Source organism: Alligator mississippiensis, chromosome 3 (genome assembly GCF_030867095.1).
Source record: "Alligator mississippiensis isolate rAllMis1 chromosome 3, rAllMis1, whole genome shotgun sequence".
Taxonomy (NCBI): Eukaryota; Metazoa; Chordata; order Crocodylia; family Alligatoridae; genus Alligator; species Alligator mississippiensis.
In genome coordinates this window covers 278,380,184-278,406,714 of record NC_081826.1, presented here as the reverse complement: position 1 = coordinate 278,406,714, position 26,531 = coordinate 278,380,184, and the positions used below count along the sequence as shown (strand labels likewise).

The 26,531-nt window shown below is 41.6% G+C and overlaps 1 protein-coding gene across 5 annotated transcripts in view; it reads right to left on the bottom strand.

Annotated features, from left to right (window-relative positions):
- The window catches only part of CPLANE1 (ciliogenesis and planar polarity effector complex subunit 1), a 113,728-nt gene that overhangs the window by 7,682 nt on the left and 79,515 nt on the right, over positions 1 to 26,531 (bottom strand). For all 5 annotated transcript variants that reach the window (XM_019496028.2, XM_019496024.2, XM_019496025.2 and 2 more), the window contains 14 exons: positions 23,986 to 24,158; positions 19,791 to 19,920; positions 17,163 to 17,217; positions 16,326 to 16,430; positions 14,440 to 14,532; positions 13,039 to 13,142; positions 12,584 to 12,782; positions 11,706 to 11,950; positions 10,682 to 10,775; positions 8,717 to 8,872; positions 7,065 to 7,095; positions 4,042 to 4,173; positions 1,772 to 1,937; positions 308 to 369 (listed from right to left, as the gene is read on the bottom strand). In XM_019496028.2, coding sequence (XP_019351573.2) covers positions 308 to 369; positions 1,772 to 1,937; positions 4,042 to 4,173; positions 7,065 to 7,095; positions 8,717 to 8,872; positions 10,682 to 10,775; positions 11,706 to 11,950; positions 12,584 to 12,782; positions 13,039 to 13,142; positions 14,440 to 14,532; positions 16,326 to 16,430; positions 17,163 to 17,217; positions 19,791 to 19,920; positions 23,986 to 24,158 — 1,745 coding nt within the window. The remainder of the gene's footprint in view (positions 1 to 307; positions 370 to 1,771; positions 1,938 to 4,041; positions 4,174 to 7,064; positions 7,096 to 8,716; positions 8,873 to 10,681; positions 10,776 to 11,705; positions 11,951 to 12,583; positions 12,783 to 13,038; positions 13,143 to 14,439; positions 14,533 to 16,325; positions 16,431 to 17,162; positions 17,218 to 19,790; positions 19,921 to 23,985; positions 24,159 to 26,531) is intronic.

Below are 26,531 nucleotides of genomic sequence, written 5' to 3'. Positions count from 1 at the left end.
CAAAACTAGAATGTTTCTCTAAAACAAAACTTCAGAGGGAACCTGAGCACTAGCAAAAATAGCACATTACCACATGAAGCTACAGGATCCAGAAGTTAAATGTTCAACTTTTTCCAAATGTCTCAGTGAATACTATCTTTTAGAGATTTAAGCATAAACAGGTAATGCTTTTTTATAGCAAAAGCTATTACTAATCTGGAACTTCGGAATTAAACTGGATAAAATTAGCTAAGCAATAAAACTGGTAGAATGGTAAATTAAAAAAAAACCATAGCAATACCCTGAATGACCTTTCATAGTAACTTACTTATCCTTTTCCTCTTTCTTTTTCTGGTTCAGTTTAATTTCCTTTGAGGTGAGACCAAATTTCTACAAAAAAAAAAAAAAAAAAAAAATGGACAAACATTAACTTGCAATGTATTTTAGTTCACCTCAAAAAAACATTTTCAGGTAATTTTATAGCTACTATGTTAGATTATCCAGAAGACATCGGCCAAAGTAAGAAGCAACGTGAAATTATACTACCCCAGAAGGAGTTCAGGAAAAGGCTGCATGCCTTGGAGCTTCACAAACTCTAGAAACATAACCAAACCCCTGGCTCCACAAACATTTATTAATATGGCACAGACCCAGCCAAGCCATGGCTGCTGCCCAGGTAATTAATCCATGTGCTTAAACCTGCAATATTTCATTTCCACAAAAAAAAGAATCAATCAATCACAGATGTTCAAATCTCCCTGTAATTTCCTCAAAAGCTACAAAATTGGTTTAAAAGTCACTACACTTTTTTTTAAATTGTGTAGGATTGCTTTTTGTTTCTTTCAACTACCAGGGCACACAAGTCCAAAGATTTGAGAGCTGCAAGCTTGTTTTCAAATGAAAGCTGAGATAGTCTCAATCTCATGGCTAAATAAAGCAGAGGCACTAAGAAAAGCACCAAATAAGTCTAGCCCAGATTGCTTCCAACTGGGTGTGTCTACACATGCAATTAATGCATACGAATAAACTCCAGAACTCATTGCTCCAAAGTTTATTGCTCCCAGAAACTGTGTCTTCACACACGCCTGGGACTGCAGCACATTCAGCCGGGTTGGAGCAGCCCCCACTGGTAGGGGCCCCGGTGGGGGGAAGGGTGCACTTGCCAGCCCAGGGTTGCTCCCTCCAGTTTAACATGCTGTGGAGGGGCTGGCTGGGGCAAGGGTGCTTCAGCATGGGGCTAGTCGGCAGGCAGCCCCTCCAATGAAACTCTGCAGCAGGACAGTACTTGTATTTACAAGTACTATCATGCTGTGGAGTAAATTCGCTTACTCAAGCCTAATACAGGTGCACATGTAGATGTGTGATGTTTACTGTGCAGCTAATTAGTCTACCACACAGTAAATGTCTCATGTAGACGTGCCTACTAGTGCTGATTCTGTTGTTAATGGAGAATAGGAGGAATAGTTAGAAATATCCTGATGCTTACTGGCATCTACCACCTACCTATAATTCATGACTAACAACTAGGGGGTACTCCAAGTAATACTAAACACAAATATTCTCTTTATCTCTCAGAATTTGGACACCTTTCAAGATGGCCTAAATGTGAAAATCCTTAAATGTTAAATTAGTCAATCGATTTCCCACATCAGTGCTAATTATTGACAACATTTTAACAGCCTTTCAATACCTTTTCAATAATTTATATCAATAGATTAAAGAAGTCACACTACTTGATAAATTTGTGTATATTAATACAAAAGTGATTCTTCCAGATGCACAGTAATCTTACCATACAATTTTTCACATTAAATGGCATATGTTCTTTCTCTCTTTGTTCATCACGTTTATTCAGATAGTCTGCCAATCTTTCTTTTTGTTTTCTTTTCATCCATGCTTGTATCTCTTTTTTTTCTTTTTCTGTTTTTTGAGAACGTCTAAATGCAGGACCATGGATTCTGAGTACATGCATAAGCACAGAACAATTCAATGTTGCCTTTAAAATACAGGTATGAAAACCATATAAATACAGCAATACCTCCTGACAGACACAAACAGCCTAAATAATGATCAACTGGAAATATAATATATAGTATTTATATAAATAATAAATTATGTTATTTATGTTCTATAATAGTACAACATGCTTGAAAATCCTGGTATGCAAATATTTTTCAAGCAGTATGGTTTAAGATATTATTGTTGTATGTTTGTATATAGGCTATTTACTTGGTATCAGAGGCGGTAGGATGAAAAACAGAATCATTTTGATACACTTTCAAGAATACTTGTTTGAGTTGGTCCAGAGCAATAGCAACAGTCTAAGAACCTACACAAATGAATTCACTGCCATGGATATGGTCACCAAACAAGATCAGTTGTAAGTGAAAAGTTGTTCACAATTGTATTGGGTTTTTACAGTTATATTTGAACTACTATTTGTAGAATAAATGGAAATGTTTAATTGGAGACCAGTGCCTTTTTATTTAGTTTCATAACTAGTTTCATAAATTACAATCCCTCAGAATTTAGAGAACAAATTTAATCTTTGAATTTTATATATCCTAATTAAGTAATCTTTATCTTATTAAAGTGGATATATTTCCCATTTTAAAATGGAAAATGGTTATGCCTTGTAATTGTGTGATAGGGTTGATTCTGTAGTTTTAGTAATAGGTTAGAAAAGGATTTGTATGGGACAGTTCAGATAGGGATGACCTGTTTCAGGCAGGGAGTTGAACTAGATGACCTTGCAGCCCTGCTTTTTTGTGATTCTTTGTGTAAGTATTTGTAAAATAGATTCATAGATTCACAGAAGTAGGGTCAGAAGGGACCTTGTAGATCATCAAGTCCGACCCCCTGCCCTGGGCAGGAGAGGAAACTGGGCTCAAATGACCCCAGCCAGGTAGACATCAAGCCTCTTCTTACAGACCCCCAGGGTAGGAGCCATCACCACTTGCCTTGGAAGTTGGTTCCAGATCCTAGCCGCCCTGACTGTGAAGTAGTGCCTTCGGATGTCTAGTCTAAATCTACTCTCTAACAATTTGTGGCCGTTATTCCTTGTTACCCCGGGGGGTGCTAGGGGGAACAGGGTCACTCCCAAACCCTGCTGGTCCCCCCTAGTGAGTTTATAGACAGCCACCAGGTCCCCCCTCAGCCTTCTCTTGCAAAGGCTGAACAGGTTAAGGTCCCATAGCCTCTCTTCATAGGGTCTGCCCTGCTGTCCCCAGATCATGTGGGTGGCCCTCCTCTGGACCCTCTCAATGCTGTCCACATCCCTCCTCAAGTACAGCACCCAGAACTGAACACGGTACTCCAGATGGCCTGATCAGTGTCACAGAGGGGGAGGATCACCTCCTTGGCCCTGCTTGAGATGCATCTGTGGATGCATGACATGGTACAGTTAGCCCTACTGACCGTGACCTCACATTGTTGGCCCATGTTCATCTTGGAGTCAGTAATGACTCCAAGATCTCTTTCTGCCACCGTGCCCTCGAGAAGGGAGTTTCCCAGCTTATAAATGTGCTGCTGGTTCTCACTGCCCAAGTGCAGCACCCTGCACTTGTCAGTACTGAAACCCATCATATTTTTGTTAGCTCACCCCTGTAACCTGTCCAGGTCCTGCTGTAATCTGTCCTTCCCTACTAGTGTGCCCACCTCACCCCAAATCTTGGTATCATCAGCAAATTTAAACAGGCTGCTCTTCACCCTGTTGTCCAAGTCACTAATAAAGAAATTGAACAGTGCAGGCCCAAGGACCGAGCCCTGGGGGACTCCACTGCCCACTTCCCTCCAGGTCGAAAAAGACCTGTCCACCATCACCCTCTGAGTACGACCTTTCAGCCAATTTGCAATCCACCTGATTGAGCTATGAGAAAATCAGCTGTAAGAAAAATGGCCTCTAAAAGAACACACATGTAACACTTCTGATTTATATATTTACGCTATTTTAATTATGTTTGCTTTAAACACCAGTGAATTTAAATAATTGTATGTATATTATTTAATATTAAAATTGCTCTAATTCAGTAGAAAGCAGAAGTGAAATGTAAAAATAGTTACTTGGAGATTTGTCTAGCCTGTGCTTCGGTAAAACCCAGTTCTGTAGCAGAAACATCACCTTCTGTTACAAGATCTTTAATAATGTCGGTCATACCACTTAGTCCTGTAGTTTGCAGGGGATCATCTACAGAACTTATATTAAGAACAAAAAAAACTATTTTGTAATCAACTAAAAACATTTGCAAGAAAAACTAAAATTAAATCATCCTAAAATTCTTACTTTTAAAAATCAGGTAAGAAGAAATACTACACTTATTCAAAAGTTAATTACCATACTCTTTTTTACTGAACTATTCTTGTCTATATATCTGTGCTGTTTTAAGGGTATGCTATTTTAAGCACAAGACAGATGTCAATCCATTTTCAGTCTATGGATGTAAACATCCACAGATGAACCCTGTTGGCTTACATTTTCATGCAATAACTGTAATAGTTCCCTAGTGCTAGTTCTGCCTTTTATAAATGAGTATATCAATGACAGTTACATGCACATGTCCAAAACCAAAATTTAGTCAATAGTAGCTGTATAAAACTATGCATAAACACTTAGGGTATTTGTTAAAAGTTCTGCTATATTCGGCACACATGTAGCATATGCACAAGAAAACATAACTTTTAGATTTCTGCACAGCATGGGTTGGTAACCAATAATTCACAGGCTGGATTCAATGGGCACATCCAAATGAGCCCACATGTGCATTTTGCAGTGTCTCAAACCCCTTTAAGACGCTGCAAGAGGCACATGCAGGAATGAGAAAATGTTCCCCATGCTGCAAGTTTGCAGCACAGGGGCAAAATTAGACCACTGGATATCCAGAGATCAAAAAAACCCGCACTGAGGCAACTGGAGGCTGGGACCTCCATAGAGACGCTCTGGCAGCCAGAGCGTCTCTATGGTTAGCCCTCGCCCTGGTGCTCAAGCTCTGCTGAGCTCCACCCAGGCTCCACTGCTGGTAAGTAAGGGGTCAGCGGGCTGTAGGAGGGGGGAGGGGACCATGGTGCCGGCCCCACCCACTCCCCCAGCCCCGATCCCTTCCCCGCCTGGTCCCATCCCCCCCCCAATCCCTTCCCCACCCGGTCCCATCCCCAACCAGCCCCCTGGGCCCCCCCGATCACTTCCCTTCCTTGCCTCATCCCATCCCCCCGTGATCCCTGCCCGTCTCCACCCCAGCATCAGGGGGAACACCCCCCCCCCCCCCGGCACTTACTGGAACTTTGAGCTGCCGTCGAGGTCACTGGGGCCCCACCTGCACAGTGCAGGGCAGAGTGAGAGCCCCGGCAGCCCCAGCCCAGGCCCTGTTGCCCTGTGCTGCCTGGGGGTGCTCTGCCAGGAGGCTCTACAGCCCCTACTTGGTAAGTAGAGGATTTTTTTTGTTTGCTTAAAGTGCCGGAGGCTGGGGTTGAGGGGGCAGCCATGAGAGGCTGGGCATGCAAGTGGGGGATGGAGTTAGGCAGGGTAGCCAGTGGGGGGTCTCAGGGAGCAGCTGCAGGAGCTGGCAGGGTTTGGGAACAGGCAGGGCTGGGTGAGCAAGCGGGCGTGGGGTGGGGCATGTGGGCCCTGCAGGGAGGGCTAGACCTTGTGGGGGGAGGCATAGCTTCTGTGGGGGGCAGCAAAATATATATTCATGTATTCATTAATTCATGAAACATGTATTTAGAATTCACTTTATTATGATGACAGAGGCACTGGTAGTTTACCAAATTGCTTTAACACTGTAGATATATCAAGAAAACATTGCCCAACTGATCGCTGTCTCTGTCTCTCTTTATAGTGGTCTTTTGTTTTACTTGTGGAGGAACATGGATTTTGGGTATTTTACAGAGTGACTTCGGAATTTTTTTTTATCAGGGATTTTTCTGTTTTCCAATAGGGAGCACCAGAATTCCTGCTAGGGAGGCCAGTGGCAGGACCCTGCCTGCTCAGAGCTGGCACCTTGGACCCAGATGGAGGTGGCTGACCTCCTGGCCAATTGGGGACAGTTCAAAGCAGGCCACCACACCTGGAACATCTTCCGGTCAACAGCTGCCCAGATGGCCAGGCAGGGGGCACACATGGCAGTAGTGCCGCACAAAGGCCAACTCTACAGCCACAGCCCACTGGCAGCTGGCCCAGAGGGGCAGATGCCTCATCCAGGTCTGGCAGGTGCACAGCAGGTCACAGCCAGGCAGCAGCCCCCACTGCCAGACTGCTGCAGTGGGTAAAGGGTGCAGGGAACTCTCAGGGCTGCTTCACCAGTCCAGCTGGCACAAGGGGTAGTGTCCCCAGGTACCAACTGGCCATGCCCCAGAAGCTCCTGAGAGCAAGTAGCTCTGAGCTACTTGCTAAGTCAGCTTTTTGTACTGATGAGGACAGGACAGGGCAGCTTTTTATACTGCTGGGGACAGCACAGGTGCTGGCCCTGTGCTCTAGCTCCCCCTGGCTGCAGATCCATGAGAAGCCAGGCAGGGTTATTTTGCCCCTAGTGGCACAATTTGCTCCACAACAAAGTGCATGTCTGAGCACATGCGCTGAGGCAAAAAGCCCCGGCTCAAATGTCCACCGCTTCTATTTGAGTTGCTGCAAGCTCACGTGCTTGCATGTGTGGATGTGCCCAATGACTCCATAAGTTGGATCTGGCCTGTAGAGGTGGGGCTTTTCCCTGTGCCACTGCAGGAAGAAGTGCTGGCTGTACAGACTTCTCATGCTACTGAGGGAGAAGTGCCAGGTAAGGATGGCGCACTCTGGTCTGCAATTGGAAAAGTTTTCCTACCGCGGCTGTACAGTGTTTCACATAAAATCTGTTTATTTTCATTCTAATTCTAGTAGTGTATGTTAAGATTATTCTGATTCATGTTAGTGGTATAAAAGCAAATGACTAAAAAGCATACTATTCAGAACATAATTCTATTAATGCCTGGATTTCTCTACTAGTACCATCTCCAACTTTTAACCCCTTATTTCGGTATGCTTTTTATAAACACAATAGAGGTGATTTAGTATAAAATATTTTCAATAAAATCAGGTATTATTTCAAGATCCTTACCTATTGTCTAATTCTTCATTTATTTGAATGTCTGAAACAGAAATAGCTTTAATTAATAACAATTTAAACACAGGTGTGTTTAATATGCAACTTCTGTGCAAAGGTTACAAAATAATTTTTTTTTTGAATGAAATATAGAAACCCTTCAAACTGAATAAGCTTATATTATATATTTAATATACATTAACATTTATATATGTTTATATTAAAGTGAATAAATAGAATATTGTACAACTAAATGTTATTAACTAAATTGTGCCACTGCAAATGTCATCTTGTATCTGTATTAAGACTCAGCAAACAGTTTAAAATATATATGGTCTATAAATTTAGTAACATTTATCCAATTGATTTGGCCTTGCTTGGGCACTTGTGGTTTACCACTGCTTACACAGAGAGCTTACTAGTGGTGCACCAATATATTGATTCATACCATATCAGCACTGATAAAAGGACAATTGACATTATCGGCAATCGGCTTTTTTTGGCCAATGTGACTGATATTGTTACTGATAAATGCTGCAAGCATGTGCACAGCCTCAGCACAAAGGCGGCCAGGAATGCAGTCTGGCAGCTTGGAGATCAGTACCCAGCTGCTAAATAGGTGCAGGGCGGGAAAGGGCATAGGAGGGGCAGATCAAGTCCCCCATGGCGAGAAAGGGAATGGGGCTGGGGCAGGTGCTGCCCAGCCAGGGTGGGGGGCAGAGCCATGGGTGGCTTGTCTGGGGGATGTAGGGGGCAGCTCCCACCACTGCATGCACCCCCTGGAGGAGGCATGGGGGGCATCTGCCCCCTGAATTTGTGTGCAAGGTGAAGGCAGGCTGCCCACTTTGGGCTAGGACCGGGGGCTGCACTGATCTCTTCCTGGCAGGGACTGGGCCAGGGCTGCGTTCAGGGCAGACAGGGAGGGCAGTGGCGGCGCTGGGAGAGGCGGCTACAGTGAATTTGGGGCTGTAGCCCACCACATTGCCCGCACCTGCCCTGCTGCCACCTGCCGCAACTGCATCCCTGGCCCAGCCCCCCAGCTAGAGAGAGGCCAGCACATCCCCCAGCCTGCAGCCCACCCTCACCCTTCACACAAATCTGGGCGGCACATGCCCCCCATGCCTGCCCTGGGGGATGTGCACAGCAGCAGGAGCTGCCCCCCTACGCCCCCCAGACGAGCTGCCCGCGGCTCCACCCCACACCATACCATGGCTGGGCAGCACCTGCCACTGCCCTAACCCCCTTCCCTCCCTCACCATGGGGACCTCTATCTATGCCTGCCTACACCCCTTCCCCCCACCCCAGCCTTACTGGCTGGTCACTGCTCTTCAAGCTGCCAGGCGGCATATCGGCAAGCGGATCGGTATCACCCAATATGGCTGGTTAATAATTGGTCATCAGTATTGGCCAACAAAATCTTTATCAGTGCACCCCTAGAGCTTACTAAAGAGACTAGGAGTATATATAAATCTGTTACAGAAACAGAATTTCTAATTCCAGATACTTAAATCAAGCAATGTAAAAAGGCTGTAAACTGACCTTCTACAATCATATTACTATGATTATATTTCACAATATACTAATGGAAAATATTAATACAAGGCCTGCTTGCCTTTTTTATTTTAAAACAAGGATGGGGTGGGGAAAAGAGTAAACTAAAACTGTACCAGAAGATGACTTTGTGCCACTGGGAAAGTTAGCAGCTGAAGTTGCAGTGGAAACAGAGCGAGTTTGTAAGGCAGTATAACTGCATACAGAGTATTCAGGTTTTGAACCCTCATTTTTATCCAGAACATCAAAGCTCGTAAGACTTGAACAACATGCTAATGCAACAGAAGGATTAACAGACATGGTAAGGAACACATAAAGAAACTGACATAAAATACAGTGTAAAAATATCACAATTAGGAATTTGTACTTTGAAAAAATTAGCATACCCTTCTAACCCAAAACAAACACTATATTTTAGATCGGGGTGGGCAAAATATGGCCCATGGGCTGGATCTGGCCCGCCAACAGATTTGATCTGGCCCATGGGTGGATGGCCGTCAACTCAGTGGATCTGGCTCGTGGGCAGCTGGTGGCTCTGGTTGTCACATGCCGCTGGGTGGGCAGGACTACTTCTGCCCACCAGCATCAGGCATTAGCTGTGGACCTGGGCGGGGCTTCTGCCACAGCAGGCAGATGGTGGCATCAGATGCAGACACTGTGGACAGCTTCAGGAGTCTGGATGCAGAACCTGCTGGAGGCATCCATAGCTGAACCGCTGCCCTCTCAGCACGGTGGAAGCTCCTGCCCAGATCCCTGACACAGAACCTGCCAGTGGTGTCAGCCATGGACCCAGGCAGGAGCTGCTGCCATGCCAGGCAGGTGGCAGCATCTCTCTCTGTTCTTTTCTTCTCTCTCTCCTGCCCCTTCCCCACCCCCCATTCCTTCCAGAAGCTGGCAAAAGCTGTAGCTTGCCAGAAGCCCCGATGCTCAGCTGTAGACTCAAGCAGGAGCTGCTGCCATGCTAGGTGGGCACACATCAGCAGTGACAGTGTTGGCTGGTTCTGATGCTGCTGCCTGCCAGACTCAGCAGCAGCTCCTGCCTGGATCTATAGCTAAGGGCTCCTGCCAAACTACAGCTTCAGCTGGGTTCTGGAAGGTGGCAGGTAGGGAGGGAAGAGGAGACAGAGAGATGGATATGGCCCTCAACAGGTCCCCAAAAACTCATTGTGGACCTCCAGCCAAAATAATTGCCCACCCCTGTTTTAGATCCACTGTGGACAGCACAGTGAACAAGCCAATAAATCAATTATGCTTCATAGACAGAGACCCACAGTATGAGAAGTATGAGACTGCACTGCCCAAAGAGCTCAAGAAAATATTTTTCCTCTTGGACATGGGAATGCAAGGAATATATTGTAGCTAGTTTTGCTAGAGGGCCTAGGCTGATGGGAACCACAGATCAGCATCTGGAACAGGAACATAAAAAAAATGACATTTACTAGGACAGACCATGGGTCCATCTTGCCCAGTATCCTGTGTCCCACACTGGCAGAGTGGATGCCCCAGGATCCCAGGTAAGCCTGCTGGAGCCAGCTCAGTGCTGGTCCCAGCCTTCCCTACACCACCCAGGGCAACTTACTGCGTTCCAGAGTGCACGTGGCACAGCCATTCCCCAGGGGACAACTAGTGGCGGCACTAGGTGCACCACCACTAGCTGTCTCCAGGGAACCAAATGTCCATGCATGTGTGGACATGGCCTCAGAAGTCAAATTACCACATTATACAATGTAATGAGCAAGTCTATACATACAATGTATCTGATTTTACAAGAGAGCAGCAGTAAGTACCATCATCTCTAACATTCAAGATTGGGTTCTGCATCTAAGCCATGGAAACAATTAAGAGCATACGTGTGTATCTTCAAGTACAATAATGTTGAGTAAACACTTCATATATCGATATCCTGATTTTCTACCTTTCATTTTCTTTTGGATGAGTAAGCTGATCTTTTGCCAGCTTTGTAATATTTAGTATACTGTTCATTGAAACCTTCTAAGACAATATTAAAGTGATAATAATAAATTTGCAGAATTCCATAGTTAAACACATGGCCTTCTATCTGCCATTCCCCTGACACATACCTTCATCTATAACTCCAATGCCTTCTGAGAACAAGGAAGTAGCCCCTATGTCAGGATCAGCAGCCATTCCTAAATCTTCTATTGTATTTACTAACTGAGACAGGAACAAAAACAACCATATATCAAAAATTCTTTAAAAGGATTGTTCTAAAGTGATTTTTTTTCTTAAAAATCATTTAACATTTTTCTTTTTCTCATTTCTTTTTCTTAATATTCTCATAGATTACTGGCAGTGGAAGAACCAAAGGTGTCATATACAAGTCTTGCCCAGTGCTACACTACATGTCTTGCCCAGGCTTCTGGGCTTTTCTGGTTGCCAAATGGCGCTGGGAAGGGTTTTTTTTCCGCTCGTGTTGCTAAATGTGCCAGGTTTTTTTTTCTGCCTCTCGCAGAGGCATTGGATGTTGGCTGCAGCCAAGGCTGGAGATTATACCTGGCATGTGCCAATGCTCCTGCTGTGACAAAATTATGGAGGTTCCTGGCTAGATAGTCATGCCTCTATGCTCAAGATCAGACCAAACACCACACTGGGGCCAGGAAGCAATTTTATTCCAAAGTCAGACACTGGTATGTACTTGGGGGGGGGGGGGGGGGGGGGGGCAGGCTTCCTCTGTAGTGAGGGACATGGCCCTCTTCCTTGGATCTCTCGAGCATATTTTAATAATCCTTCCAGCAAAAGGATATTTGCCATTGTTGTCCCCCTCCTTTAACTGTGGCAGATTAGGGTGTTATGCATTGAAGATGTGTGACAGGACTGATTGTTTGGATAGGGAGGATCCTGGCTCAGGCAGGGGGTTGGGCTACATGACCTCCAGAGGTCCCTTCCAGTCCTACTTGTCTATGATTCTATGACTTACATATTCAACACTGAAGGTAAATGGACAGTATGTAATCCTTCCTTTTTTAAATATACAAACCTGGCTAGGAAATATATCATTACAAAATCTAAATTCTAATTTTAACTGAAAGAAAAAACAAAATAATCTATTTCAAAAAGGGGAGCAGACAGACGGTCTAAACTCACAAGTTTAGTGTTGCTGAAATCCTTCTCCATGTTCTCTGCTATGTTCTGTAGTGCCAGCAGTTGTATATCCATTTCCTGAAGTTTTGTGGAAAGATATTCTTTGCTAATCAGTTTGGCTGACAGCCCTGGAGAGGGGATGGTGCTAACAACCTCATGCATCAGGTTCCAAGTCAGGCTGTCTCTGAAAGAATCTGACTTTATATTCTCTTCTTGTATTTGCAATGATACATGCTGGAGATGTTTATCTTGAGAAAAAAAGTGGGGAGGGGGTAGGAACAGTGTCACCTTCAAACTTTTCAATATTAAAGGTGTAGGCATGTACATGAGATTTACCTCCATGTTTTGAGGGGCAAACAGGATTAAAGAAAATGGTCTCTTTAGTATATAAATCTTCTTGCTCCCAAACCAAAGAAAAACATTCACCTCTTCTCATTATCCCAGAACCTGCAGAGATCTGGGGATCTATGTCACAGGGGAGGGTTGGAAAATGTCCACTGTCCCTTCTGCTTGGCAACAAGTGGGAATTCTGTCAAGACATCACCGCATTTCACAGAGCCCTTTCACTACTGTGGAAATCTATCCCTTTTGACAGGCAACGCTCTGGCAGTGCAGGCTCCATTGCCAGGGGATGACAACAGTGCGAATGGTGAAGAATCACAGAGAGTCTCAAAAAGGGAAGGAGCTCAAAGGGAAAAATAAAGTGCAGAGCAACTCTGGAGTTTCTCAAGTGGAAGGGCTAGGGCTTGAAGGGAGTAGAAAAGAATGGAAAAATGGCTGAGTGTCTTTCAGATAGAAGGGAAATGGCACTACAATGAAAGTTTTTGTTAGCTTTTTTTTTGCTAAATAAATAAATATATGAGTCAATTAATGCTTGTTACCTTTTCTCTGAAAATCACTGGGAGGAACTGCATTAGTGACAGAGGCTGCCAAATGATGCAGTTTGGCAGAAGATGGCACTTCAAGGCTCTCAAGTTGTTGTGTGGTACCTATCGTTTCTGTAGATTCAGGTATGACAGGCAAATCCTTCAGGAGATCATTATCTTCAATGTCAATCACACTGATATATTTGTGTCCAACCTGAACCACAGGAGAAAAAAATCAAAAAGCAATACACATCATATACACATGTGGTAGACTGCTCATTATCTCCAACTCTAACCCATTTATTAGTTTAGGTGGTTGAATTGAACAAGATACTTTTTTATTCCAAAGACATAACTAAGTGCTTCTATAAGGTTTCATAGCTACTGGTGAGGTGAACTCAAGTACATGCGAATAATTACAAATAGCACGTTGAAATTCTTTTGTGAGAAAAATATCCCTGAGCACTAACCAAGTCAGGTGTAGCATCAGGCTTCTCTTCTGCTGCAGGGGGAAACCTAAGGTTTAAGTACGCATCTGATGTCAACATCTGAGGGACACTTGAAAGCAATTGCTCTATAAAAGAAAGGAATTGCCACATATGGTAAATATTCCCGGCATATTTGAAAAACTATTTAGAAACAGACATGTACTTACTGAAGGATTAAAGAAAGCTTGTCATCACAGCATTTTACAAGAGTAAGTGTACTTGATATACTATGTCATACTGTTATTTAATATTCATTCATCATAATTTTTAGAGCAAAATTAAAATAGAAAATGGTGCTATAGAACACTATAAATTACCACTTGTTTCCAAAACAGTCTCTTACTTAAAACTCCCCAACTTGATGTCTTGCTTTAAACACACAACATATTAGGGAAATAAACCCCGTAGAACACACATGATTTTGCAATGCAATAAATTACTAGAGCACAGAACAGTATGCCCAAAGTGGCAGTCTTAATCTAAAATGAACAAAACACGGCTGGTAACAATCATACTGACAAGAAAAAATTATCTGGGTGACTTAACAGGTCTGTCCCATCTCTGATTTCTATGGGTCTAGACAAATTTAATAAAATTATAGTAATCCTCCTTCTGCTAGCTATACATTCTAATTGGAAATATATTAAAATATTGGCATTAAAAGGGTATCTCCATTACAAATCCCCATATTCAGGTGCTTAAAACTGTAAAACCGAACAAACAGAAACCCCATGCCAAACCAAAAAAATCCTCACCATACACTCTCCTCTGAACAAATCACACCCCTTCACTTTCCCACCTACTCCCCAGAAAAGTTCTCAGCAAAAAACACAAATCAGATGCCACTTTGCAAAAACTAGTTTGAAAGATCAGAGGGACAACACCCTGCGGAAAAATACGAGAAAGAAGATTGCTTTCTCAAGACAAAAGCATGGACTATGGACTTCTGAAGTGCACTCACAGAAATCTTTTTGTGAAATATTTATTTTATATTACAGTAACTACTGCTTATAGCAGGCATGTTGGGTGAACATGTATGACATTTCAAATATTAATCTGACATGCTCAATGCTCCCAAACCACTACTGGACAAAGTACCACATTAACTTATTAAAAAAATCATAAAATGCGACTTGCCAAACTGTAAGAGTAACTTCCAACTACTCATGCATATGTTATTGAGTGTTAAGTCCTATTTGCCTAACATAAACAGTCTTGGATTTCTTTAGGGGTATGGATTGTATTTCAACTTAACTTTCAACTGCTCATGTGCCTTCTACAATATACTGACAATTCAGCTAGTGGATATATTTATTTGATAAAATACAAAACTTTTTACAGAAAGCACTGGCAATCAACAGATGACAAAGCCAGACGGCACACCTGATGCAGGAGCAGAAGTGGCTGATTGCTTTTTTCCAGGCTCAGAAAATACATCTTCAGAGCCAAATTCGACATCCTGATGTGACCTGAGAACTTGATTGGTAAGAAAACAGAAAATTAAAATGGATTAATATAAAGACAAGTAAAAAATGTTATGTGAAAACATATAATACTTATTATCCATTAACAAACATTTTCAAAGAAAAGAGAAGTACCATATATTTACTTGAAACCAAGGCACCTCTGAATTTAAGACAACCACCAAATAATTAGATTTTATATATGAAAAATTTTAAATGTTATAATTTTCCATGTCTAGAATCTAATTATTGGAAGGTCATTGTAAATTTGTGCCCCTCTCTCACTGCTACAGAAAAATGATAACGGTTAAAAACTCCAAATCACCAGAGGAAAAAACACTTCGCTGAACCAATCTCTAACTTCTTCATACTCCTTGTTCTCAAGAGTAGCCTATAAAACACTTTCAGAAGATGGACCTAGGGAACTAAAATTGATAACTGTTTTGGGCACTACAAAACACAGACTTTACATAGAAGAATGGTTTAATGGCTTATTTTATGGCTCATTTACTTGCTCCATGCACGTACCTCTCTATTCCACAAGTAGTAACAATTTTCTTGGCTTCTGAATGATCTTATTCTTTGACATAATTAAGTTTAGCTATTTCAATAGCTCTATACTTTGTCTGTAACTACTTGTGATAACAGCTCCATAGGTGTACTACCCTCTTCCCTTTTTAAGTGATGATTTTCATTTACATAATGAAGTTAAACAAAAATAATTGTTCTACCTGGTATTTAGTGTAGGCTGTATCTGCTTCACTATAATAGCATGGTTGTAATTTTTTTATTTGAATATCTTCAGGAATAGAAACTTCTATTATATACTGTGAAATATGTATTTTCATTTCTACCTAAGAGAACTTTTACAATTTTTGCAATCTCCTACAATCTTTACTAACTTTTACAATCTTTAAAATATTCCTGATGATGGGTGCTTGTGCTCAAAAGCTTGCAAATAAAGAATTTTCTTTTGCAAAATATCTAGTTGATTTAATAAAAATTATCACATCTGCCATGAATTTTGATTCCTTTTGCCTCTGGACCAGTACAGAAACAACCTGAATACCTGACTCATGGAAGATATCAAATTTTAGCTGCTTTTTAAAATGAAAACTTGATAGTTTTACAAGAAGGAAGCCAAATTTACCACCCGAAACCTAGACCCAGTTCCTGCCTTTGTTTGATCTAATTTGCATTCCAAGAGCATGGAGATACCTCTCCACAAAAGAGATTCCTGCCCAGAAGAACATTTAATCTTTCCAGTCTCCTATGAAATATGAAACATCATAACCAGAAAGAAATATGATTCAACATCCTGCTTACCACCAGAAAACTTTGAGGTAAAAAGACTTTTCCAACTTTTCTCTGAGCCCAATCTGCACAAAATGAACTGTTCCAAACAGGAAACTTTACTATACCTTCAGCTCTCCTGTGAAATATGAGTTTTCATTTTCTGCCTAGGAGAACTTTTACAGTCTTTGTAATCTCCTAAGCCTGACGAAGGGTCCCTGTGCCCAAAAGCTTGCAAATAAAGAATTTTTTTTGCAAATATCTAGTTGGTCTAATAAAAATATAAAACTTCTGCCACAAGTTTTGATTACTATATAATTTATACATTTACATTTTTAAAAATCACAATACCAAAACCAAATCTAACAATATTTTTGGACACGTTTACAAACAAAAAAATGAGAAAATATTACAATACTCAAAAAGTAGTACTGGAAAATAAATGGCTGTAAGACAGTAATGGTTGTAAGACAGTAAAGTAACAGTCAAAATGGGTTACAGCTGTCATATTACCTGGATCTGTATTTGTACTTGCATCTTGAACTTCTGTAGGCTTTTTCCTTGTGGAAGCCATGAAGTGTAGAGCTGCTGAAGTAGTAACAGCATCTCTGAGTGGGTCTAAAATGGTGTAAAATAAAATGATTGTATATAACTAAAGTAAGATGAAAGGAAAAATATACCAATAAGCTTCCTTTTATAATACAACTAGCTAATTTACCACTGCAAGTGTACTATTTCTTGTATTTTTAGACAAATTTAAGCATATTTCATTAAAAATGTTTAAAAAATATTGGTAAACATATTTCCCCAATTTCATTACTTATCTGAAAGGGTCCTAACTCCACTGAATTTTGGAGTTGCATCAACTTGAATCAATCCTGAATTTAGCCAGATCATGTTTAAAGGGAGGGGCTAGGGTGTGCATGTGTAAGTAACATATATGAGTGCAAGGATTTCTTAGGGTGATATCTTTTTTGGAACAACTGTACAGTATAGTTGGGATAGCTAGACAAGCTTCTGAATGCAAGACATTCTTCTTCGGGTAATATAATGTATATAATACATGTGTGTAATACAGAAATTTAATTTGTCTCTATGTTCTAAAGCAAAATACATATATTTCTTTACTATTCATGTTCAGGGAATGGATTCTCTTTTTCTTGCTCTAGCAAGATTAGATATACTGATGACCTAATAATCCATAAAGAAAGATGACTACTCTTTTTTTTCCATGAATGTTCTTTTGCTCCCTTGATAAACAGCCAGTTTAAAGAAAGCATGTGTTTGGTTCATAGCCTTAGACACATCTTAGATTTTGACTTTTTTTTAAAGGAATATACATATACATACCAAGTGAAGTGACAAAATCATCTGCTAGATAACAGCTGGATTCTGTTTGCTGAACCTAATATGAGAAAAATGTGATTGATCTGGTTACAGGATTTCTTGATGCTTTTAACTTTTAAACATGTTGCCTTTGAGAAGGTGTTTTAAAACTTATTAGAAAGCATAATTTCTCTACCTTCTTTCTTTCATTATGGCATTATACCTAGACAAAAATGGAATCAGACAGGTTGATCACTTAATTTTGTATTTTTTTTTAATTGTGTTTTTTTCTTTGTTTGTTGTTTTTGATTTACTTAACCTAGGTTTGTATCACTCTTTATATGAATCTGGTCCTGATACTACTATGTTCACCTTCCATCCAATTTAAATGCAGCATAGGAGGCATTTGAAGAACAAACACAAAGAGAGTTTTACAATTTACAATATCACAGCCTTTCATTGTATGTACTCATGTGTATAAATGTCAGCTTAGCTCCAAAACTGTATAAAACTGTGGATGCATTAGATTTTTTCCCAGAAAAAAATCAAGGTGATCATAGGAATAACCATAAAGTGATTTTTTAAATGCTGATAAAATCCTTTTTAGCATCTCGTAAGTATTTATTGGAAGCAAATCTAGTGATGTCTTGCACAACATTGTCAATGGCATCCTTTCATCTGCAAGAGACAATGGATATCGCAACCTATGACGTAGATGGTTTGCAGTGCCTCGTGTGACTGAACAGTTCAATCTGAGATCTGCATGATCTGTGGCAATGGCTGCAAATCTGTGTGTCATGGTTGGGTGGTTTGGGAGCTGCTTGCTTCCTATGGACTCTTTTCTCTTCAAGCTGTTGGAGTCAATTTCTGTCATGGGCTTTAATGCCCTGGTGGAGACAATGACGTCACTTGTTCTGATGCTTGCCAGGGTTTCCCATTGGCCAGGATCAATTCCAAATGCCTTCATCTCTCACTTGCATGGGTGTTTATAGCAAAGCTTGGGGTATCCTGCTATTCTTGTTCCCTCCAACAGTTCCCTACATAGCATGTCCTTGGGTATACGTGCATCTTCCAATCTGCTCAAATGGCCTAGCCAGCGCAGTTATCTCTGTCCAAGTAGGGCTGTCACACTTGGTACATTTGCCCTTTGAAGAACCTCTGCATTGGGAATTTTATCTTGCCATTTGATGCTGAGTATGTGGTGTAGGCAGTGCAGGTGGAAGCTGCTTAACTTTTCTCTTGATGTGCACAAATTGTCCATGTTTCCCCACCATACATGTGAGTGCTGAGTACGCAAGCTTTGTACATTAGCATTTTGGTCTTGATGGTAAGCCTTAAGTTGTTCCATGCTCATTTAGTTAGTCCACTGGAAGTGGTGGCAGCCTTTCCGATGCAAACATTAAATTCTTCACCCAGTGAGAGGTTGGTGCTCACTGTGGACCCTAGGTAGCTGAACTTCTGCACTACTTCTAGCTGGTTCTCATTAAGGGTCATTGATGGATCTTGTGGAACTCTCTGTCCTAGTACAACTGTTTTCTTTGTACTGATAGTGAGAGCAAATGCTTGACAAGGTCTTGAAAGGCAATCCATGAGTTCTTGTAGTAGGTCTTTGTCATGGGCTATAAGGGCAGCATTTTCAGCGAACAGAAATTCCCTGATAAGCACCTTTCTAACTGTAGTGTTTGCTTTGAGTTGTGACAGGTTGAAGAGTTTCCCACTTGATCTTGTGTGAAGGTACACTCCACCTTCCATATCTTTAAACGTGCACTTCCGAAGTACCAAGAAGATTTCAAAAAGTGTAAAGGCATGAACACATCTTTACTTCACTCCAGTTTTCATTACGAAGCTGTCTGAAGTGGACCCATCAAACCGAACAGTTGCTTTCATGTTGTCGTGGAAGGAATGTAAAAGACTTAACAGGACTTGTGGGCATCCTATCTTTTCTAGGACTGCAAATAGGCCTGCTCTGCTGACAGTGTTAAATGATTTGGTTAGATCTACAAAGGCGATGTACAGTGGTCGGTTTTGCTATCTGCACTTTTCTTGACGTTAATGCAGGGAAAATATCAAATCCAGTGATGTCTTGCACAACATGCAAATATGCTATTCCAGTTTGATTATGCTACTTGTCTATTTCAATATTAACCAGCTTTCATGGCAATATATTTCTGTCTTTTCTAAATCTATATACCTTAGAGCAGCAGTAACCAACCAGCGACATGTCACAATTGGCACAGGCAGCCTCTGTGTGGCACACAACAGATCAGGAGGGGACAGACAGTACAGCAGCAGATAGGGCATCTTTTAATTTTCAGCTGAAACTTATATTTTCAATTTTGTTCCTGTCACCAGTTTCATATTCTTAGATACCACATATAATATTGGATAATTTGGTTTTACCAGAAAATGTGGTAAAGCATTTTACAAGAATAAAAATGATTTTTTTCTGCTAAAAGAAGAATTTCTTGAAAAAAAAAGAATTAATGAAATATGTGCGTGTGTTGGGAAGAGGCACGTGGTGTCACTTAGAAAGCGATAGGAAAGGGTATCTATAAGATTTATCAGGATATTTGGTTTAGTATCTTGTTTCTCTTGCATCAGTGTTTTAAAATATTAAAGAGGAAAGAAAGAATTATGACCATTTTCTTATACCTGTGTGTCTGTTTTAACAGTTACTTCTATATCGTCGCTACCAATAATAGAATCTTCTGGACGGAATGTCACACTTGTTTTTTTCTTTTCCTTCTCCTCTTTTATCTGATTTTCAGCACGCCTCTTCTGTCTGTTAACATATTAATTACAGCTAAAAAAGTTACCTCACTGATACTGGAAACATTTATCTTTCTAATAAGCAGGAAAAAAAACAGTTACTATCTTATTATATACCAGAAATTTGAGAAAACTAAGGTAAATGAAAAAATAACTATTGGTTTACTGAGACTTAACCAGAATAGCATTTTATTGCCTAACAAAAACTAATATAGTTAAGCTACATCTAAGTGCTCATAAAATATACAACAGTGAATCTGAAACATATCAAAATTTTCTTACCAAAATAGCATGCTGATTCAATAAAACATTATTTATGTTATTTTTTGCCTACAATGAAAGGAAAAATACTATACTCACAGAGAACCCTATAAGAAATGTTGTAGCATGAAATATATCTACGTTGCTATCAATGAATAATTCTTAAGATGCAACTTTGTTCTACAGCTTATTTTAAACTCTACTGGCTTTTATAAGTTATTTTTGTTTATTTTGAGTAATTTTGCTCTGCAAGCCATCCTAATTGGTGAGAATGGTAGCATGTAAATCTAATAAACAAACACTTATATACATAACTTGTTTTCTTGAAAGAACTGTGAAGTTTCTTTAAAAATATTTAATGTCAGAGTTTTCAAAGGATATGTACTGGCTTAAATATTATAACATACACAATTTAAAACAAGGTATTTTAAACTCCGGTTACTCTTTTACTTAGGTGTCAAAATCTAAGTTTAAGAGTGTGTTTTCAAAGCACTGTAAGTATTTCAAAGTACTGAAAGTGCTAAAACATATTTTCCCACATACAACACACTCCCAAACAAAATATGCACTTTTTTTTTTGGAAGGTGCACATATTGGAAGGCAGAATGTAGAAAAAAAAAGACTGACTGACTGAGACAGACTCAATCCTCCTGGGAACACAGACAATCCATAAAGTGTGGCACCAAGAAGTTTCTGGTGCCAGCTGGACACTATGTTCCCAGGAGAACCTACTCTGTTCATATATCCTGACCTTTGCAAGCAGGGCTATCAACTATTAGTAAATTTACAGATTGTCAGTTAAAAAAAATTCAGGCTAAAAATGTCTATCACTAAGTCTGCAGAAAAAAACCAGCAAAACAACAAAGAACTTCAGTCATCAGTAAAAACACTGTGCAGCCTCAACTTGACTGAAGCTCCAGCAGAGAACAGCAGCACCACCTGGTATGTGGGCGTAGCACCCTATAGGGAGTGTTCTTTCAGCCATGTGCTGCTGCTGTTGTGTCCGGGGTTGCCTATACTACTACTGGGTGGCAGATAGGTTTCTGTGGGGGTCTGTGCTGGGATAGGGGGATTGGGTCCAGCGCAGGTAAGGCTGGGGGGTAGGCTGAGGGAAGAAGCATGCTGTAGGGTACAGTCAGGGGCATCAGTGTAGGGGAAACCCTAGAGGGGGACAGCACAGTGTAAAACCATTGCTGCAGTCAAACTGGTATGCCAAGCCAAGAAAAACTTTTTTACTGCAAACTTTTTACTGAAAACCAAACATTTTTTTGTTTTAATGGTTGATGTTAAATTGGTTATGGTTGGCTATGGTTGTGGTTGGCTATGGTTTGGCTATGGTTGATGTTAAATTCCAATTCGACCCTTCTAACTGGGACCTGGCAGCAGGACAGAGCCTCTCTGAAGAGTTACATTTACATTATATAAAATGTACATAAGTAAGAATGGGGGCAGGCAAAATACAGCCCACAGGCTGGATCTAGCCTGCCAGGCCATTCTATCTGGCCCACAGGGCACCTAAAAAATTTACTAAATTAATATTTATTTGCTCCTAGCTGCATGCCAAAGCTGACAAGAGCCAGGGGCAGTAGGATCCAGGGGGAGCCCTCAGCAGGCTTACAGGCTTGAACAACTTAGCCCCGCCACACCCCCAGCCAGTTGCCTGCTTCAGCACCACACAGCTGTGGCCCCTGGCTGCATCACTGGACTGCAGAGCATGGGACTGTGCTGGCACAGTGGGGAGAGGTGTGTGTGTGTGTATGTAGGCTCAGTGGCTCTGTGCGTGTGTGCATGCATGCGCAGGCTCTAGCAGCGCATGTGTGTGTGTGTGTGTGTGTGTGTGTGTGTGTGCATGCAGGCTCAGGGGCAAAGTGTGCGTGTGCATGTGTGTGCGCGCATGCTCAGGTCAGAGTGTGTGAGCGCAGGCTCAGGGGTGGAGTGTGTGTGTGCAGGCTTGGGGGCAGAGTGTGTGCGCGCAAGAGCAGGGGTACAGTGTATGTGTGTGTGCAGGGGCACAATGTGTGTATATGCAAGCACAGGGGCACAGTGTGCGTGTGTGTATTCATAGGGTGAGTCCCACATGCACCCCCCCCCACACTGCCATACACAAACCCCAGCCACCCTACCCCCACACAGCCCCCCAGGCCCCATACCTACCCATACCCCACATATCCACTCACACCCACAGCCCCCCACAAACCTATACCCCCCCCCACAATATACAAGAGTAAGACTTAATTTTAAGCTATTGTGCAATCACCTCTATGTGCACTATACAAACATGTAAATCAAGTCAAAAATATTTTTAGAAATTAAATTAATGAAGGCTGTCAAAGTTCGCTTTTTAGAATATATAAACCATTTTTCCAGTTCTGAGATGGCAAAACCCCTTGCTGAAAAGAGTACTTCTGGGGGCAAGGGAGGATGTCTGGTGGCACAGGACAGGGGTTAGGCAGTGGGACTTCCGGTTACAAGATGGCAAGGCTACCCATGTGGCCTTCACCAGCTTGACAAAACTCAGTAAGTGGCCCTCCGCCAGAAATAACTGCCTGCCCCTGAGTAAACAACATGGTGTCAATGCAGATTATCAGTTACAATTTTTTTCTTGGGTTATCAACCCTGCTTGCAAAGACAGTAACAAGAATTAGTTCTTTGTTGTAAGCAGTTATTTATGCAAGTCCCTGTAAATAAAATGTTGTTTCCACATCACAAGCCTCATTAAGATTCTACCAGAAGCTCACTTACTGCTTCTGGCACAAGATACAATGCTAACCCAATAGCTATGGCTGTGAGAAGGTTAACACAGGACTCTGCTATCTTGGCATCTGTAGGACATGCACAATTTCTCCAGGCTGGTTTGTTTTGAAGTGAAGAAAACAGCTTCATTGCTTAAAACATGCATCGCAATTTGGGGGGGGGCAGTTTTGGGAAAAAGGTGACTATCTATGTGAGAAAATGTGATAATTGCAAAAGGGACACACAGCTCTGGGGGATTTGATATCATTATCTCTTTCAGGGTAAACAGAATTATTCTGAAGTTTCTTGACAACATCTACTGACCCTACAGCAGTGGTTCCCAATCTGTGGTACAGGTACCACCAGTGGTATGCAGACAACCTGTCAGTGGTACGTGTTAACAGATTTATTATAATTACTTTATATGATAAAAATTTGCTGGTGGTACTTAAGATTGTATCATTTTAAATTGATGGTGTGTAATCTGTCAAAATTTGGGAACCACTGCCCTACAGAACAACTTAAAGGCAAGTTGAAGCAAGTTTAAACATCACTCTATTGTTTGCACTGCTTAGGTGATTAATGATCCAGGTTAATGCAAAGTAAAAACCACCTGAAATCATGACATACCCAGCAAAAGAAAATTAGCTGAGAGTCCAATCTTGCATTGACTTCAAATCAGTGAAACCTTTGTTCTCTCTGCTGGATTCAGCAGACACAAAAATGAGGAAACTTTCACAATCTGATCCTCAATTAAAATCAGACATGCCATTTAATGGTCCACTTTTTTGAAAACTACAAATTCACTAGCAATGGTGATCATTTTGTGATGCAAAATAGCTGGTGATGATCAAATCACTTCCTGCACAGACTCAGTACACAATGAATGTTCAAGAGAGGGTAACAAAAATGTACACCACAGATCTAGAAGTGAAACATTCTATATTCCATTATCATCTTTCTCATATTATTTAGTGTCCAATTGTTCTCACTGCAAAAACTTCTACTGACATCAAGGGCAGAAGGCTCAGATTACCAGTACATCTCTGCAAATGAAAAACAAATCTTGAAAATTTGTCCTTGCCTTTTTTTATTATTCCGTAGATGTCTTGATTCAAATGATTCGCTATCAGCTTTTAACAACTGAATTGGTTCAGAATGCTCTTGTCCAACAAGGGGACATGGTGCACTGATATGTTGGCGCCTTTGCTCAAATGCAATGAGATTTTGAAGTGGGATGAGTTTTGGTGCTTGGAACTGTTCAGAGAGAAGGAAAATGAGAAAGCTGTAAAAGAGAAATAACAACAAATCCAGAACAGACTGGATTACACTAAATAGCAGGTTCAGTCTAACCTCAGGCACGTGGCTGCAACTCCTATTGAAGTAACTGGAAAAAAAAGCAACCAAATAATAGCAGCCAAATCAAGATCTTGGAATTGAAATTAGGGAGCAGATTTTTAGATTACTACACAAAATAATGTAAGAGACAGATGGGTGCAGACACAAGTAACAAATGAACCATTCTAAAATATCACTGATTGGGAACCGGTTCAAAATTGTTTGAAATGCCGTGGCTTCAATACCAGGGGGTAGAAGTGAGCACTTACTCCTTGCAGTGGGCAGGTGGGAGGGGATTACTAGCACCCATGCTTTTGGAGTCCTAGGGGTGGGTGACCTGTGTTTTGCGACATTCTCAATTTTCTGCTTTCCCATTTCCTAAACATGGGTTCAATAAACTTCAAAAGCCTGCAAATGGTCAGGCTACAATGTGCTTACCTGAGTTGGTGGGGAGGGGGAAGAAGTGCTTGGACCCACACTTTTTGGTTTTCAGGGGCTGAGGGCACATGCTGAGGGCCTGTGGTCAAGTAGGGAACAAGGACACAGCTGGTTGTTAAAAAGATATCTGTTACTGAACAACCAGTCCAAGGCAGCTCTTTGATAAAATGTGCAAACAAGGCAGGGGGTAGAGAAGAAGGGAGGGAGCAGTTTTGGCTGTGCACTAGAGGGGTCAGTTGCAGTAGTATGGGCTTGGGGGGTGGGAGTGGGGGGAATACCATTTGGGATGCCTGGAGAACTGACTGGAACCATATCACAGAATGCTTGGTGTCCACATGTAACACTAAATCAGTTCAATGAGCTGGTTCAAAACTACTTGATTTTCCACATACACTTTTGAACTGTTTCAGAAAGATTTAAACAGTAGTGTCTGTCTGCTTCAGGTTTAAACTGCAGCTAAACCACCCTAAGGATTACTGTATTTACCTGATTCTAAGAAAACTTTGATTTTAAGATGACTGTTCCCCCCCACCAAGTGAAATTAGATTCTATATATGGAGAATTATAAGTTTGTTATAATTTTTCATGCTTAGAATCTAATTAGCGATAGGCCATTTTCAATACATCCTTCCCACTGCTGTGACAGGGACAGCAGGGGCAGGGGCTGAAGGGTCACATCCCTGCCCATCAGTCCCCCACCCCTTGTCATCCCACACCTAACCCCGTTGCCTGCCCTCCACATGCAGCCCCTGCCACATGCTTCCCTTCCCTTCCCTTCCTCCATGCCTGCCCCCACCCCACTCCATACCTCTCTTAGCCCCTGATCTGCCTGAAGCCTACCCCCTACCAACTGCCTTCCCCACCCCTGCTCCCCCACTGCCTCCTTCAGCCTACCCACCCCCACTCCGCTCCTCTGCGCCTGCTCCCTCCATTCCCTACATATCCCCCATTTATCTCCTGCTGTAGTTCTGCTTCTCCGGGGCAGACAACAGAAGCAGTGGCCCTGGCCTGGACCCAGCCCAGCCTAACAAAGGAAAAGCCACAGCAACTCCTGGCTGGGCCGGGTTCCTTCCAACTCTGCAGTCTTTCCACCTGTGTGCCCCCTCCCCCACCAATTCAGCCACACTGATTGGGAAAAAAACCTGTCTTGGATTGGAGTAAATATGTAAGTATGTGTGTCCATGCCCACAGAAATATCTGAGACTAGACAATAAACAAAAGATTCATTACTAAAGGAAAGAGTGTAGAAAGAAATATTGCTGTTGGTTGCTGCTGGAGCTCAGACCTTTAGTTCCTTTAGTTGTCTGGCTTTATGAAAAATCCTTTTTTTGGCACAACCTTTCCCAAAACATTTAAATCTCTAAAACATTTTAAATTTTGAAGTATACTACTGAGGATGAAGGAAATGCATAATGTGGATGTGATTTAAAGGAAATTCAACTCTCTGGACAGAATCTTTTTACCTTTTAATATTCTCTGCCCTTGCAAATTTCTAATAATATATTACATGCTAGTATTATATTGAAATCTATTTACTGTACAATCAGAAATCTACCTAATTATGTTTGCTGTTAACAATCTCTCTCCTCATTCTTCACTAGTGGATGAATCCACCCCTCTACCTGTATGGAATTTGATGGCAGTCTAATATTGCTGGAGGCTCTAGTACCCAGTCTCTCCCTCAGTCCAGACAGCTGGAAGATTTCTGGGTAGCCTGGGATGCAAGGATGTATGTCTGGAACCTCCAGTAATCCTGATGGACCACCTCTGACTTCCACTGGGGGTAGGCCTTGCCCCATTACATGATGGGTGAAGATAGAAGTTGTACAACAAAGAAACAAGACTTATTTAATT